Consider the following 18,224-nt stretch of genomic DNA (forward strand, 5'->3'; position numbering starts at 1 on the left):
GTGGGAAGAGCATAAAAAATCCTGTCAAATTAGTCAGCTCTGCCCATATGCAGTATATAATATACGCTGCTTTCGCTTTCATCACGTCAACTTATGCGACTGTTACTTTTTTACACTTGGCCTGTAGCTAATAGACCTAATACCAAGGTCGCGCTGCATAGCGCGAAAATCGCCACTTGGATGTATTTTTATTAAAATGGTGATAAAATTATAATATGGCGATTGCAAGTGGCGATAAAAACCCTAGTCCGCTTGTTCCGACATGAAATTGAATTACGAATAACACTTCGGAAAAAACAGAAAAATGTCGAGCTCCCGTGCACCATCAAGGATGCATATACTTTTGTAATCAAACTGATCTAAGATTACTATGATCGTTCAAATCCTGTATACTGTAGCAATACGCCATATTAATGTATATATTACAGACATGGGCAAATGCGGCTCCTCTTGAGTTACATGCGGCTCTTGCTGAAAGTGTTAATTTCTGTTTTTTATTATTATTTTTACAATTTTATTTTTATAATTTTGTGAAAATATGTTTATTAAAAAAATTCAATATTTGTTTTATATTATATTTATGTTATATAATAAAATCGCGCGCCTTACCATACTATCTGTCACGACAGTACAGAACTGCGGCTCCCATGCATTTTGAAAAACCTACATTTCGGCTCCACTCTTGCTTGCCCACCCCTGATTAGACCTGACCCACTTAGAGAGAGCATACTCCTCTGGTTCTGGATTCTTAAAGTGTAACATTTTTGGTTTAATTAGGGGTTTGGAACATTATTATTTTACGGGTTATTTTAGAGGAATGTTTAAATGTATAGTACCATCCTAAATATATATAAGGAAACATACAAAAATTTTAAAAAATTTATAAACTTTTCAACAATTGGATCTTATTGTGATTATTGGAATTAAGTCATTCTTCTAGAATACTTTACGATGAACTATTATTTTACTCCTGAAATTAATATTCTGTAATATGTAACATTTATTTTTAAAATGGTCTTAATTATGGTTATTAATATATTAAATAAAGTATAGTAAATTTAATATTTTACATACTCCTCGACTTAAAATAATTGATTCTTCGTCAGAGCAAAAGTAATACTAATGGTATTTTGGGATATCTCTTGCCGAGCTGCGTCCATTGCGGTGATGATCCTCGGTGACCTCAAGTCAGATGAGGTTTCATAGATGTTCGATAGGAGAGAGATCCGGCGAGGCTGCTGACCTGGGAAGGATGCAAATTCTGTTCAAGCTGGCCAGAGTTCATCACACAACTTGCGGTCGGGCATTGTCTTGCTGGAACACCAAGTGGGATGTGGCCTGCACCAGTGTCCGAACTACAGGCCATACAATTCGGGTGACATATCGATCCGCTGTCAGAGTACCGGAAATGGGCATCATGGCTGTCCAAGCATACCTCCCCAAACCACGATGTCCAGTGTAGGACCGATATGACGCTCAGCGAAAAATGCTTGCACATGGAGTTCCCAGATACCGCCATACCCGTCTACGGCCGTCATTCCTCTAGAGACAAGAGGAATTCATTCGTAAACAATACCCATTCAGTTTTCCAACGACACCATTGCAGGCTGTACGCCTGCAGTGGTGTCAGGCTCTAGGTCGAAAAGTTAATGGCAACCTCGTTGCTAGTTGCCACGCATGCAGTCCGACTTCGTACGACTTGTTGCGAATGGTTTGGGTAGATACAGATGCATCCATTGACAGCGACAGGCGGCTTCAGATGTCACGTGCCGTAGCGACCGGGTCCTTCATATGTTACGGTGACTACAAAAAAATTATGGCCGGGTGGTGAGAGCCCGAGCCATTCCCGAAAAATTTCTGGGCTTTTTACACCCATCCGGATTCAACTCCGAATGAATAAACAACCTTCAGTGAGGCAGGCTGCCACCTTAAATGCTCGACCATCCGGCCGTCAACAAGAGAGAAAATGACAAATAAAGAAAAGTATTATTTAAGTTATAATATACAAAATTATTAAAGTAAATAATATAATATATTATTTCAGAATTCTAACTCTTACAAGTTAATATAACAAGTTAAAAAAAAAAATAAATATAAACATTTCTAACGATCGAAATTTTGTAATATTTGTACTATTACAAAACGTTCGATTTTTTATAAAAACATTTATTTATATTAAATATTATTAATAACAATTAAATAATATTCTCGTCGAAAAATGTTAATAAATAAATAAATAAATAAATATGATAGAATTGCGAAAGGTTACAGACGGCGTTAAAAAGGTTATAGAGGTGAACGCCATCTAGTGCGCATAGTTAAGTGACTACGTCATCGTGAAATTGTGCGTTGTCGTCAGAACGTTCTTTCGAAGTCTTCTCTTTGTAAGAAAGAAAAAGTAGATTGGATTATTCTAACGAAGTATTCTCCACTCATAGAGAAGCTTTCAAGATCTGCTGTATGTCTACCAGCATCCAAAATCTAAATACTTTTGGTAAGAATTACGATTTAAAAGCAAAATTCTTAGTTAGATCGTGTCGAATGCTTAAGCCTTATTTTAGGCCTAATAGAACAACTGATTAGATTAAAGCAGTGACGTTAGTTTATGTCGAGATGTTTGATTGGCTCTGATTAACTAGTGTAGTAACCGCTAAACCAATAATAATTTGCGAGATAAAATTTATTTTTATTTTTTTGTTTTAGGCCGTATTCGGGGTTACGGTATTTTTAAATTGCGTCGTTTGAATGAAACCTAATTTCAGAATAAACGACTCCAATTATATTAAAATAAAATCGAATGGTTTTGAATTAAGGTTTTCTTTGATTTAAATTGTAACAAAGGCCGGACTATTGTAATAAAATAATACGTCACAATGTACTATAACGTGACGTATTTAAAAAAAAACTTTTCAGCGTTACGTAGTAACTTTTGTCACGGATTTGTACTTTACAATACATTTTATAGCGTGACGTATTATTTAATTTAATATTTACAGAGTATTATTATTACGTATTTGGTTTGAATTGGGATTTTTGTAAAAATAAAATAAAAGGGAGAAGTACATAAATTGTGACGAACGAACACAAGGACACAATGTACTGTACTGGTAGATTTGACCTGTGTTGAAAGGGTGCAGAGAATATTTCAAAAAGATTTATGTTTGAGTAATGAAGTGAGAAAATTGGAATAATTTAAAAGAATTTCCTTTGTTTTGGTATTCTGAAATCATTTTTGTAAAATGTATGGCATAGTTCAAAGATATTGAATTATGATTCTTCCCAGTGATTTAGTCTAATGTTTTTTCTATAGAACATAAAAAATGCTTAAATTACTTTCAAAATACATGGAGTTTTTACTATATTTGTAATAAAACAGTTGAATCTGTACAAAACTTTACAGTTCTATTGTCCATATTCAAAGTACCGAGTTGGTCAGAAGCTAAATAATAGACAAATGGCAATTAAGTTTGAATGTTTATTTCTGCTACTTTGTTGAGAACACGAATACAACAGGATGTTTAAAAATTTAAACATGCCTGTTTATAATTTATTTTTCAAATGAAATAAATTGAAATTTTTGCAAAATTTCAATTGCTTCTATGAAAATGTATAAATTTTAACTCTGTTAATATTTAAGAATTTGACTTCAAGGTAAGGTAAATTCTACTTCAAGGTATTCTGTTGCTCCTGTTACTGTTGGTACTTCTACATTTAGGGAAAAAAGTATGTAGTTTACTAAATTAGAGGTTGTGAAATGTAATTGTTATTGTGTAAGCTTTTAGATGTATTAAGAAATGTAAAATACCTTGAAAAGGTATTAGTTTTAAGTCAAATGACAATAGATTTCATATTTAGTTTGCATACATTTACAAAATGTGCATGTATAATAGTTTCTGTAAAAGGACTTAGTTAAAATATGCTCTAGTTTAAGATTGATAACATTTTGTTACACGACATTAAGCTTGCTTTCACTGTCAGCGTAAGATTTTGAAAGAGGGCCACTCTTTCTTTTACTATGAAATTCAGCTGATATTTCTTGAAAGTGAGTGAGTCATAGCGTGTAATATTAAAATATTGGTTTCTATTCTCAGTTTCTGAGTGTGGAGATCAATGACACTACTCTGAACTTAGTTATTGTCTTTTCACCATAACACAAAGGTTTTTCTTTTAATTTTCAGACCCCTTTGCTGATGCTAACAGGGGTGATGAACAGGGAGTCCAGGACGGGCTGATTCACATCAGAATTCAGCAACGCAACGGACGGAAGACCCTTACAACAGTTCAAGGAATTTCTGACGATTACGACAAGAAAAAAATTGTTAAAGCATGTAAGAAGGTACGTGTTTTCGTTAGTCGTTACAAAGCATTTTGCTAACGCGAGTAAATCTTTTATTAGTGTAAATCTCTTATTACAATTCCTTTATTTCTTCCTAGGAGTTTGCCTGCAATGGCACTGTAGTAGAGCATCCAGAATATGGTGAAGTGATCCAACTGCAAGGAGACCAGAGAAATAACATCTGCCAGTTTTTAACCAAAATTGGAATCGCAAAGCCAGAACAACTTAAAGTTCATGGTTTCTAATGCTGATGATTTTAACGTTAAAATTTTTAGATTGTCTAATATTGCAGTACTGTAAAGAGTCATTTGGGTCAAAAGGAAAGAAATATAAAATTGTTGAAACGTACATCTAATCAAAGAAATGAGTTTTCAGTAAAAAAAAATCCTTCTGTTTTTATATAATGTTCTAATTTTTTGCAAGTGTTTTTGTAAATTCTGCCGATAAAAAACATAATGATTAGCGTTTCCAGCAGGTGTTTAACTATATGTATCGTGCGGTGTTGCTTTTTCCATTAAAACTAGAACAAAATCTATAATCTTTTACGTTTTGTATCGTGTCCTTGAATGTTTTGTATATATTTTTGGTATTATGGAAAATTAAAATCAAACATGCCAATGAAATCTGTGTGTTCAATTCTCTTGCATACCGAGGCATCCGCAGGGTTTAAAGACCGTAAATTCTGGTCTCAAATGGTTTCTACACATCAAGCATATGGAATTACTTAACATGTTAAAATACTCATGTAATTAGGAGATTAAACTTTGTATACTAGAACCAGGTTTTGCTTTGATGTGTTATTTGCATAATTATGGAATTGATAAAATATATAGACTTGTATGTTACTGTTTAATTTAAACTTGTGCAATTTATTATTTTTACATCAGTTCCAAAATTGATGTTCGTTTTCAAGACTAGTTTTGAGATACAATAGTGATTGTGAACTACGTGTTTAAGCAATATTCCAGACAAAAATTGTGAAATTCTAATTTTTCGGGACGCATCCAGAATCTTCGTTACAAAGATATTAGGTAAATGATTTGTTGACGACTGACTAATGAAGAAATGATCCGATTGGCTGCTTCGAGCAAAATGTCAGTTCTATTCTCAACAGACTAAGCATGGTTTGCAAGCATTTGGTTAGGTAGGCCTACAGACCACCTTGCAATTTTTCAAAATACAATTCTATCAGTACTAGAGAGAACATTTTGTGCATCATGTCACCAGATAAGAAAATACTTTGGCATGCACACCGAGGTGATGTGTGATAAACTGGATCAGAGGTTCGGATGACCGGCTAAGCGCCCTACGGATCCGTAACTTTTGAGAATCATTGGATTAGACAATGTAAGTACAGTAAAACCTGTCTGCCTAACTGGAAAAATTCTTTGGAATACAAAGATTTTTGGCATTAAACCTGTTCAAAAAAATATTTGGTACTGTGCAGTCATTTACACAGGTTTTATTGTACTCTCAAAATGTTTTTTTCTTGCCATTTACAATACTTACACCTATTATTATTTCAATCTGTTATATCTGTTAATCAGAATTTACAGAAGTCTCCTTAATCTTAAAATATTCCATATAATAATAGAGTTCCGGAAACAACTTGAGCTAAGTCCATCTGACATATAAATATTGCAGTGATAATGCATGCAAGTTTCCAATCTTAATATCAAATGCTGTTTGAAGAAAATTCTTGCATAAATTTTTTTCTTTCGTCAAGAACGTAATTTTTAAATACAAAAAAACTCCATGGATATTATTATGGATTATAAGTATAAAACAGTTGTTTTCTCCATATCACTTATTCACATTGAACTTTTATTAAGATTAATTTAAGGTACTATTCAAAGGACATTTAATTTGATACTATGGTATAAACTAAGGTGTATTGTATAGCTGTTGTAATAAATTATACTTTAACCTGCAACTGACTATTAGTGTTTGATGTTTCAATTGCTTATTATGATTGAGCTTCTTAAGAGGGCAAATACTGGTATTCGTAACGGAAAGATTTTTTTGCCTTTAGAGGAGTGGCATTTTACGGATCACAATCCTTATTTTTTCTTTGCTGCATCACTTTATCGGTCGGCATTATCTTTCTCGAGGAATTCTTAATGCCATTTTTCAAATCAATACCAATAGGGATGACTTGTCCCTATTGGTAGGTTTTGACGGTTAGTAAACATTACTCCGAGAAACCTTTCCGTTAGATTGTTGACCTTTCCCATAGAACTTGTACCAACAAAAATGACACCGGAAGAAGTGATGCTCTTGTGACTTAATTAAGCTGCAAATGTTGATGTAGCAAGAAAAGCTATGGGTGCAAAACCACCATTTCTTAACTTATCTAAGAGCAATCCCAATTTTTCAAAGATCTTGACAATTTTGTAGATAGAATGACCCCCATATTGTTTCCTACTATTTGACGAATTACAAGCAAAATTTAAAAATGCAATTGGATGAATTGAGTTGAAAGATATGGTTTTTTTTAATTGCTAAAAAAGTCTTGTGAAAATAAGGCATTACAATGCCTACCTCAAAGAATATTTTTTTTTTGAGAGCGAGAGAGATTTAAAAAACAAGCCCACAAAATGCCGACGGCATTTAAAATATAATTTAAAAACGAAAATTTGATTCATTGTTTTGAATAAATAATTATAAATAATCATTTTTTTAATGAAATAAAAATACAAGGTCTTTGTGTTTTGGATTTAGGATGCAATTTACAATTCCTTTTATTGAACATATTTATAAAGAATATCTTCCATTCACTGTAGATGGAAATAACAGCTTAATTAAGATATGTTTTTAGAACTGCCAACCAATCGCTTCAAAGTAAACTGCCAAACATGACAGTGGCAACTCCTTTATTTATTGTCAAATTTGTTTAATTATTCAACTGTCCAAGAATGGAGTGCTCTACAAATTCACATCTAATAACCAGCCATTAAAACATGACTTATTTATAAAAGATTTTTCTAGCACTTTAATTCTTGTAGATCTTCCTCTAATTCTTGCAGGTCGTCGTCTTCAAAAAGATGTTCGTCGATGGGCACCGCGCAGTCGCCTCCCGCAGCTTCAGATTCTTCATTCCCTAAATTAACAAAAATGTTTGTTAAAATGTCACAAAATTTATCACAGCGATAAATTTGTACACAAAGTGCTACTCACTGTCCGAGTTTGTCGCCTGTTTCTCTTCCCAGTGTCTCATCAGAGCGACCGTACCGGTACCGTCGACTTCTCTAGCGTTAGAACTTAACGATTCGATTGTCAAGTCGACATAGTTGACAGCATTCTATGCAACAAAATTATACATTTCATTAAAAATTTATTATTATTTTTTATAAGCTCATAGAGAGAAAAACAAGTTACCTCGCCTTCTTCGTCCTCTTCGTCGTCATACTCCCTACGGAAATCACAAGTTGTTTCTCCTTCTTCCATTTCATCTTCGTCGGCCAATTCGGGCCTAAAGGTAAACATATCTCGTCCACTGAGCTGAAAATGCAAAGGATGAACAAATGAATTTATTCATAAAATACAAAATTATACATTTTATGAATTATTTATATTGTAATTATTCTTACTCCAATATGTCTTCCGGCTTTAAACTCTGCCTTTTTCCTTTCTTCTTCTCTTTGTGTTATTTCTTCTTTCTCTTTTAACTGGAAAATTAAATAAATATTTCTTTTTTGTACAGATGATACAGATAATTAATTAAGTAAATGTATAAACACTAACTTACTTTTTGGTTTTTCCATGCCAAAAATGTTTGTAATGTTATTTTTGTCAAATTTACCGGAAGTTTGGCTCTCTAAAATTAGAGAAAAGCAATTGAAAATTAAAACACCCAAATATTTTTCTACAAAAAAGACAATCTTACTTCTGTTTCAACAAGATCTTCAATAGAAATGTCATCTTTCTTCTCTTCCTTCTTCTTATCTTTTTTCAGAACAAATCCTGGAGGAAGTGCATGACGATAATGACATTTGCCCCCATTGGGGCACTCCCAAAACCATCCATATTTACTATTTTCGAGTGCATCCAAAAAGTATTTGCAGATCTATAAAAGGAATGAATGCCATTAATCTAAAAATGCAAATATGCAGTCTGCAACAGAAGTACATTTTTTTAGTACATATTATTTTTATAAAGGCAACTCCACACATTTGGTATTTGCTGATTGTTGAATAATTGCCTTTCACTGAAGTGTTTGTCACATAATATGCGTGCACACATTTATTTTCTGACCATCAGTTCATTGTGTGAATTATGAACGTTTGTCCGAGATTTGTTTTCTTTTATTCGACACAATATATATGTTGGTATATTCAAACTGAATATCTGTTGAGCAAAGTCAAGAGTAAATCATCCACACTAATCTGTATTGACCAAATGTTTGCTTGGCATTTGGGAAATACCAAATGTGTAGCACTGCCTTAAGAGATTTTATAAAAAAAAAAAAAAAAAAAAAAAAAAAAAAAAACAGTTATTTTCATCACAAACATTACTAATTATAACTTGATACAATTGCCACGACGATAATCGTAAATTGACAATAATATAAGACTACAGAATAAAAAAGTCTTCTTATGTAAGACTGTTATTTTCTGAGGTGTGAGAAAGGACATAAAACTTTTATATTTTTTGTCAATTTAAATTATCGTCCTGGCAATTTTATCAAATTTATATATATTTTTTATTGATGCTGTCACCAGATGGAAGTTTTATAACATTTTGCATATTGTGGCAAATGAATAGCCTCTAAATAAAGGTTGACTCTGCCCTAAAATTTCCTGACATGTGACATAAAATACAATAGACTAAACAATAAAAAGTCTTTTGTATTTTTTGCCAATTTATAATAATATCTTTATAAGAATGTGAGAAACACTTACAATGTCAGTTTTTGGCATTTTCCTCTCAGCTTCTCCATGCTTCTTTTCTACAACTTCCTTCAATTTTTCTTCATCCCAATTTTCCATGTTATCTAAACATGTATGTGAAAATTTATTACACAATGATAAATGTACTTTTAAAATGACAGACAGCTATGTTACTCATGCTACAGAAATTAATCTCTTTTCAATACACTACAGTTCTAATTGTCATAAGCTGAATTACATCTTTTTCACTCTACATCATTAATTAAATTTCTCCCAATTGAATTATTATTTATTACACTATTATATCATATTCTAATCACAAGACAGGAAATTAGGAATAAATAATAACGTCATTAAAAGATTAACTGCAATGTACAATGAATTTAACATCAATATCATGTATTACTATGCAATCCTGACTTTAATGCTTATTGATCACACTAAAAATAAGAGAGAATTTGTTTTAGGTTCACTATAAATCTTTCTAATTTATATTTAAAACTGATGAATTGTAGAACTTTGTACATACAGTAGCCCAAAAGTCATTCAACCGAAGTATACTCAATGATTACTTATGAACAGTTAAACTAGTTTGGAATAGCTACATGTTAATTATTATTCATTTGCTTTCAAATGAAGCAGCTAAATTGTAAATAGTATATAGCATTTCTATATCAGTTTTAACTAAATAGATATATATACACTTATAGGGGGAAGATCTATGGTGTTTACAGGGCTTAAGACCTTGTTGATAGAAAAAATTAAAATTTCTTTTTCGAACTTCAATATATTTTTAAAAACATTTATGAAAACAAATATGGTTTATCAGATAATCAACAATACAACCATCTTGCACACATTAATAAAAAGTACAGTAGAGCATCGATTATCCAACCCCCGGTTAACCGACTTATCGGTTAACCGGGGTCCGACCGCGTTCTAGTCGGTAAATTCAAATGTCTTGTAGTGATGTGGCACTACAATATTTGGTTATGTCTTGGCTACTTTAATATTATTTTTGTTAAATTTTTGCATGTTTTAGCTGGCAGCACTGGCTCAACCATGAAAGGGAGGCTAGTATTTATACCAGGCTTAATACACTATACCAATAATGTATTTTTTCATACTTTTCGGTTATCCGACCAACCCCAGTCCCCAATTAAGTCGGATAATCGATGCTCTACTGTACTTCCAATTATTCAAATTTTAAATATTTTTGAATAAGTCCCTCTTTGGGTTCTTCTCAATCTACTACTATATAAATAAGTTCTCTCTTCATAAAAGGTGGATTTTGTATATCACAAAAAACAATGTTTCCATCAAAAATTTTACTTTAAAAGTTGGAATGATTTCAATAATTTCTCCTGATGCAAAACTTCTTTAAACGATTCTTTTATGAGCATTAAAATTAAAGCTAACTTTCTAAACTACATAAATAATTACAACTTTTATGTATATTCTAGAATAGTTTGAGGCATTTATATGAAGGAATTATCATTTTATTCAGAATATAAAAATAATATATATGTTCTATTGCCACTTACCATCAGCCTCTCTTAAATCAACATAGACATTTCTCTTCTCACTTTTTCTCTCAGTACTCAGATCATGAGAAAATTTGCATTTGTCTCCTTTTGTACAATGACCTTGTTTGTAAAAGGCACAGAGCACAGACTTTGGATCGGCACCTAAATTGCATTATCAGTTTTATAGCATGCCTTTGTTAAAAACTTGTTTCAAAGTAAATAAAGTCTGAAAGTTGAAAATTCAGCAAACCTTTCTCAATTTTCTGTACTGTAACTGGACGAAACAATTGATTTAACTGTTCAATTTCTTTCTTTTTCTCATCTTTGTTTTTATCAGTTTTTTGTTCTACCTGAAATTTTAAGAGAAATCTTTCAAATTCAAATTTTTATTTAAAATTTACATCTGATATAAATACAAAGCACAGAATTTCATCATCAGAATTTGAAATCAATTCTCTATAAAATGAAATGGTTTGGATTTGTGAGGTAACTGTTACAGTGTGAGGTTGTGAGGTAACTGTTATAAAGGTGTTACAAAAAAATTAAAACATCTTAGGATATAAAGAAATTTAATTAATATTTTCTGAAATAACATTCAATCAAATATAATTATGCTGTACATAACACAAATTCATAATTAAAAATAATTTGAAAAATTATTTGATTAATATAGTATTCAAGATAATATTTGAACCCTAAAAACAATAAACAACACATTAAAATTCCAACATTTAAGGACCAAGTTATCATCATCCAGTTTCACTACACTTAGCTGAAGGCAAGACAAACCCATAAAAATATAAAAAAATATAATAAAAATATTGCTACTAAATTTATTTCTTATCTTTTCCATAATCCATAATGCTTCACATATTGGAAGATCAACCTTTACTTATGAGTAGTTCCATAAACATATTCTTAATATTGTATGATATTGTATTTTAAAGCAGCTTGTTCTTGTTACAAATTAAATGTTTTTGTGACAAATAAATGCCATTTCAAACAATTATTCATAACAACAGTTCTTAATCTGAAGTGCACTTGGGCTTTGTATCCAAAGACAAGACATCATTTGCTTCAAAACATGTTTAATCTGAAACAAAAATGAGCTTCTTAAAGCAACTAGCACACAATATTAAGATGATTACCCTTAATATGCAATGGCATTTTTTAAATAATAACTTTATTAAGTTATGAAATAACCAATCTAAAAATAATACTTTATTTCACACAGGATACAATCTTCAACTGAAAGAATTCTAACAGAAGCAAATTGTCATTCTCAAACATCAATTGACATTGCTGCACTATCCTAAACTGCTAGTTATCTCAATTCCTGCTATACAACCTGTAAATCGCAAGAGATGCAGAAGCAAGTCAAGACACACATTTATTCTAGCACAGTGGTTCTTAACCTGGGTTCGACCGAACCCCTGGAGTTCGGCGAGTCAGTCTCAGGGGTTCGGCGGAGGTCAACCACCTGACGTCATCGTGACGTAGAAACCGTATTGGTTTCGAAAACTAATGCTACATAGCGTGTGTTCTATTGGGAAACTAACTTCTCTTACTCTCTAACTTCTACTACTCTCTAACTGAAACGAAGTGAAGAGGTCCCAATCGAATACACGTATAAACGACCTGCAAGACGGTCAAGCACACACCTGACTCATACGTTCGTGATGACACGCCCCACTCGGCTATCATTGGCTGCGGGTGATCACGCAACATCGCTTGGCCTTTCTATGCTGCAGGAAATTTGGTGTACCCAGTATTCGAATTGTGACTGTCGTGATTGTACGTCGTGTGATTTCTTTTTTAATATTTTAATCCCTTCATACTATGTCGAGCAAAAAAAGAAAGTGGTCGGACGAATATGTACAATATGGATTCACATGTGTAACGGAACGTGATGGGAGTCAGCGTCCTTGTTGCATGATTTGCAATGCAGGCCTAGGAGTGCTATTTCCCCTTTGAAAAAGTGAGAAAAGTGAGTTGAAATACAGAAAAAGTGAATAAAAAGTGAGTGCAATAGTGACAAAACAAAGTGAAAACACAGAAGGAAAACTCAGCAAAACAGCAGTAAAAATTGTTATTTCTTTTTATTCTGTTATGGTTAAACACATTTTAAAAATTTCTGTATATACTGTAATATAGTAGCCACTCGTTATATCGCGTTTTTTTGGTCCCCTAAATTTTAAAAGCATTTGAGTCAATTAATTTTAAATTACCAATTACCACTGAATTTCTATTTGCAACGAAATACGAGAAAGAGCTAAATATGCAGAACAGGTGGATAGATCGATTGTCATTTGTTTCCTTTTGATATAAAAGTTGTTTATTTATTAGTTTTAAGTACAGTCTCCTCATTTACAAGTTTCTGTGAATTCGAAATTTCATACATTTATGTGAATTAACGGTATTGCGTCAATTCACATAAAGGTGTGAAATTTCGAATTCACCGCATAACGTGTAAGGAAAAGATCTCTCTAATTCTGAACGAAAACTTCTAAAATTTTTATACAGTAGTAACTTCATTTTGCTTTTTAGAGAATTTTTACTCTGTAATTTTATAAGTTTTGATGTTCTATTATATATTCAATATTCATTTTTTTTAAATTTTCAATTACAGCATTTATAATTTTTATTGAAAAATATAAACTACACGAATTTCTAATAAGCGATTTATATAGTACTGTATAATAAAATCGCAATTGATGTTTTTATATCGACAGTATTTGTCTTTCAATGTCATTGTTAAAGAAACAATGCTAAATGGGCGTTCATGGTTTCGATGTTTACGTAAACGTCAATTAATTCGATATAACCTACGAATAAAATTCAGGATTGAAAAACTAAGCTTATTTTATATCAGAAACACTTGCTGATGAAAGAACAGAGATTCCATAGCATGTATAATCTGTTTAGTAAAAGCCCAGAATTTTTATTACTCGGTTATATCGCGTTTTTTTTTCTGTTTCCCGATAACCAGTGGCTTCTGTATTTCCAGTAAACCATGAATACTTGAAAAGTCTTTGGCTTCTGTAAATAATCAGTCATGAAAGATGATGTTCTTTTATTAAGATTATTCTGCATGTTATCAACTTCCTTCTATTTCGCTTCCTCTTGCTTTTGAACACTTAACACTAATAAGCATCACACGTGCTGCTTGTACTTCATTCATGTTCTTGCTGTTAATAGCCTTCTCCAGTTTTTTTGTTTGCTGCTTCTAACAAAACTTAGACTGTCGCATGTATTTCATTTTCTTCTACATTTTTCTGGTTTAAACTCAGTTGCCGTTCCATAATCTTCATGTTACGAACAGCTTTCTTTTGTTGTTCTTCAAAACATTTCTGTGCTCTTTTTTCCGTTTCTCTTATTCTTTTAACTTCTTTTCATTTTCCAATCGTTCTTGATAATTTCTATGCACCGAGGAAGCTAATTTCAGTCGTCCTTTGCAATAGGTACAAGGTGTGGGCTTTGGTCATACATGTTTAGTCCCTCCTTAACAATCAAAAGTGAATTAAGCATTCTTTCCAACACTGATGCTCTATCAGGAGAAAGTGCCCGGCATAAAATTGATCCTCTCATTCATGGGAACGGGATTTTCGATGCTGATTTCACTAATTTGGCTATTCTCGGATATTTATCATTATCAGAAACTGTTTATTTTTTAATGCTTCGAGATGTGTAAATATTGATTTCCAAATAAAATAATAAATCTGAAATAAATATACTCCAAATAATATAAGTAAAATAATATTTTATTAATGATTTCATAAATATCAAAAAACTTTTTCCTGCAGATGAATAAAAACCAACATCGTTGCAAAGTTGTTAACCTTTGGGAAGCCTGTGAAAATCTTTCTCACAAGCAATTACGTGTTGTACTTTTTACAACACTTCGAATATTTTAATTTATTTGGTAAATTTTATATGTAAATATGAATTTACATTTTCGTTTACTTTTTTAGTCTCTCAATTAATGCACAATTATAATCGGCATAAGAGAAGATTAAAAAATGGATATTTCACAAGCAAAGTAATCACACATTTTATGAAAATAACACTTACTATATGGAATAATTATACTTGTAGTCAATTTAAACATACATTTATGGGAAGATGTAGATGTGATTTAACGTTAACAATATGCTATGAAATCATTAAAGTAATTTTATTAAACTCAAGTTTATGAAATTATTTAAAGATAAATCAAGTAAAAAAATATTTTTGTAAACGACAACTCCATAACCCGATTGTTAATTAAAACCAAATAATCTGCCAAATTATTGGGCTATAACCAGGATAACTAAATGGTCAGAAACGAAATCTTTTTTAGTGGTAGGAGGTTACGCTACTATCTCGTGTTAATTTTAATAATTATATTAATGTGCTTTCCCCTGCAAAAGGACTTTAGTGATTTTCTTAGAAAACAGCCAAAACTGCAGGGATGCTTAGAATACTTATTTTTAAACTCTGTAGAAGGAAATGCAATTCGGATAAGGTAGATTTTGGCGAATAATGAAAATATGGCATGAGTACATAACTTTACTCAACACTGGCTTCTGAATTTGTAATGAGAGGGATTTTTTAAGTGCATAAAAGATTTTTTTAAATACGTTAAATAAATTTTTGTTTTCTATAACCTAACGACACTGAGCGGGCAGTTGCAATTTTGAGTCTGCTCAGGGCCGCGTATTTTCTTCTAAAAAATTCTATTCTGATAGTCCGATAATTCGGCAATTCGTTTGGCTTTAAAATTATTTTTGGTTTGCCCCACATCTTAATTAAGCACGTGAAAATGACCAAAAAAGTGAGAAAAGTGAGAAAATGACCTGAAAAGTGAGAAAAGTGAGGATACTTCAGAAAAGTGAGTACAAGTGAGAAAAGTGAGCGACTCCGAGGCCTGGCAATGCCAAGTTGAGCAATTCTAGTCTAGCACTGGCAAAACTAAGAGAACACTTCTTTAATCTGCATGGAAATTACAAAAATACAACACTCGCTGAATTCAAGGTGAAGAGGGCCAGATTTGATGAAAAGGGTAGTCTGCCTGTTCTCGGCTTTGTACCCATCGATAAACCGATCCTTACAGCATTGTACAAAGTCGCTTACCTTATCGCAAAGCAGGGCAAACCACACAATATTGGTGAAAACTCATAAAACCAGCCGTGTTGAAGATGGCGAATATCATGCTAGGAAAAGCGGCTGAAGTTAAGTTATCCCAAATTCCTCTTTCAAATGACACTATCAGTGACAGAATAGACGACATGAGCAAAGATATCTTGGCCCAAGTAGTTGCAGATCTGATTTCAAGCCTGGCAAAATTCAGCCTTCAACTCGACGAAACTACAGACGTTTCCAGTCTAAGTCAGCTTGCAGTATTTGTGCGCTATGTGAAAGACGACGTTATAAAGGAAGATTTTTTATTATGTAAGCCTCTTACAACAACAACTAAGGCAGCCGATGTAAAGAAACTTGTGGATGACTTCTTCAAAGAAAATAATCTTTCGTGGGATATGGTTTCTGCAGTTTGTTCGGACGGAGCTCCAGCCATGCTGGGAAGAAAGTCTGGTTTTGGTGCGCTAGTGAAAGCCGATGCACCACACATCGTTGTTACACATTGTATTCTACACAGGCATGCGTTGGCAACAAAAACCATGCCTCCAAAACTGGCAGAAGTCTTAAAAATTGTAGTGGAATGCGTGAACTATGTGCGAAATAGTGCTCTGAGGCACTGCATCTTCAAGGAGTTGTGTAAAGAAATGGGGTCTGAATTCGAGGTACTTCTGTACCATTCAAACGTTCGGTGGTTATCCCGGGGACAGGTTCTGAATCGTGTTTTTGCCCTACGTGAGGAATTAGCCCTGTTTTTGCAAGAGCACCAACATGGTCATGCAGATTGCTTCAAAAATTCTGAATTTATTCTCATGCTTGCGTACATGGCTGATATCTTCGCAGCTCTCAATCATCTGAATCAACAGATGCAGGGCGGTGGTGTCAACATCATCGAAGCGGAAGAAGCCCTGAAGGCATTTCAAAAAAAGCTACCGTTGTGGAAACGACGAATAGAAAACGGTAACTTTGCAAACTTTACCCTGCTAGACGAATGTGTAAATAAGAATTATGATGTGCCTGGAATCAGAGATATTTCTGTATCGGGGGAACTGAAGCACGCAATTTCCATGCACTTAGACGAGCTTGCAAAGTCTCTTGAAGGGTACTTCCCTTCAAGAGAGTTATATCCAGCATGGGTGAGGCAGCCGTTTACGTTTGATGTTGAGAAAACAGATGTCAATGATACATACCTGGATGAAATCATTGAAATTCAGCAGAGCCAGGTTCAACAGCAACTCTTCAAAACAACAACGCTCTCATCGTTTTGGTGCCACCAAATAGTAACGTACTCTGCTATTGCGAAGAAAGCTCTGGAGATTTTGATACCGTTTGTGACAACATATCTTTGCGAGCAATCCTTTTCGAGGATGCTGGACATTAAAACGAAGAAAAGGAACAGACTTAGTTGCGAAAATGACATGCGAGTGGCACTTTCCAAGGTTAAGCCTCGCATTTCCGAACTGGTGTCTAAAAGGCAACAGCAGCAGTCACACTGATTTTAAATTTTGTTCTTTGTTCTTAACGTTTTGTTCTTTGTTCGTAATGTTTTGTTCTATAATGGTTTTGTTTATTTTGTGGACCAATAAAATATATACCTATGTTTTGAATTTGAAAAATTATATTTTATTTTTCCAATTAAAAGGGGTTCGGTGAATGCTCATATGAAACTGATGGGGTTCGGTACCTCCAGCAAGGTTAAGAACCACTGTTCTAGCTTATTGGCAGGCTATCACTGCATATGCAATTATCAATCTGGCAAACAAGATTTTTCAGGAGGGGAAAATTTATAAACTAATTTCCAATCATATCTAGCTGCTGTCTTTTCTCTTATCTTTTGATAGTACTAAATTAATTTTAAAATGAACTGGAGAAGTACTAAAATATTACATAAATAAAGCTACTTGAAAATTTCAGATGATAAATAAACTTTTATTTTCTTGTTCTGATGAAATTTAAATGTATATTCATAGTTCACTGCTCTTGTGTTCTGTTTGATATTGATAGCAAATTAACTTCAAGTTTTGTATTGATTATATGATTAAGAAATAAACAGCTGTTTGATATTGAACTGTATATTATTGATTTCTTATTAAAATTACTTCAGTTTATATTTTTTAATAACTAAATCAATGCTTTCCAATCTTATTCTAATACAATGGTAAAAATAAATAAGTAACATATGATAAATTTCTGTAACAAGCATTGTAACAGGGATATGAGCAGAAATTATTATTGTTAATCTGTTTTCACCAGAGTAAAGTAATATTGCCAAACAATCTGCTATACATTATCAGGCTATGTAAAGCTAATTTAATAATTACATACAGGGTAATTTAACTAGAGGTAGGTTACTTTACT

At 32.7% G+C, this 18,224-nt stretch overlaps 2 protein-coding genes across 2 annotated transcripts in view; one reads left to right on the forward strand and one right to left on the reverse strand.

Moving 5' to 3' along the window:
* The first annotated feature begins 2,304 nt into the window (after positions 1-2,304).
* Positions 2,305-4,959, forward strand: eIF1 (eukaryotic translation initiation factor eIF1). Its single transcript, XM_067264745.1, has 3 exons — positions 2,305-2,494; positions 4,179-4,336; positions 4,435-4,959. Exons 1-3 carry the CDS (start codon positions 2,461-2,463, stop codon positions 4,579-4,581), a joined length of 339 nt encoding a protein of 112 aa, XP_067120846.1. The 5' UTR covers positions 2,305-2,460; the 3' UTR covers positions 4,582-4,959.
* A 2,038-nt stretch (positions 4,960-6,997) lies between these two features.
* LOC136970320 (zinc finger CCCH domain-containing protein 15) overlaps positions 6,998-18,224 on the reverse strand; it is a 39,060-nt gene continuing 27,833 nt past the window's right edge. The window contains exons 3-11 of the mRNA XM_067264746.1: positions 11,002-11,101; positions 10,770-10,913; positions 9,238-9,329; positions 8,223-8,402; positions 8,085-8,153; positions 7,927-8,004; positions 7,715-7,837; positions 7,514-7,637; positions 6,998-7,436 (exon numbers count right to left, since the gene is read on the reverse strand). Of these exons, the coding sequence (XP_067120847.1) occupies positions 7,321-7,436; positions 7,514-7,637; positions 7,715-7,837; positions 7,927-8,004; positions 8,085-8,153; positions 8,223-8,402; positions 9,238-9,329; positions 10,770-10,913; positions 11,002-11,101 (1,026 nt within the window). The 3' untranslated portion in view covers positions 6,998-7,320. The remainder of the gene's footprint in view (positions 7,437-7,513; positions 7,638-7,714; positions 7,838-7,926; positions 8,005-8,084; positions 8,154-8,222; positions 8,403-9,237; positions 9,330-10,769; positions 10,914-11,001; positions 11,102-18,224) is intronic.

The sequence above is a fragment of the Centruroides vittatus genome, unplaced genomic scaffold, assembly GCF_030686945.1.
Source record: "Centruroides vittatus isolate TY-2023 unplaced genomic scaffold, ASM3068694v2 contig_1916, whole genome shotgun sequence".
NCBI classification, from domain to species: domain Eukaryota; kingdom Metazoa; phylum Arthropoda; class Arachnida; order Scorpiones; family Buthidae; genus Centruroides; species Centruroides vittatus.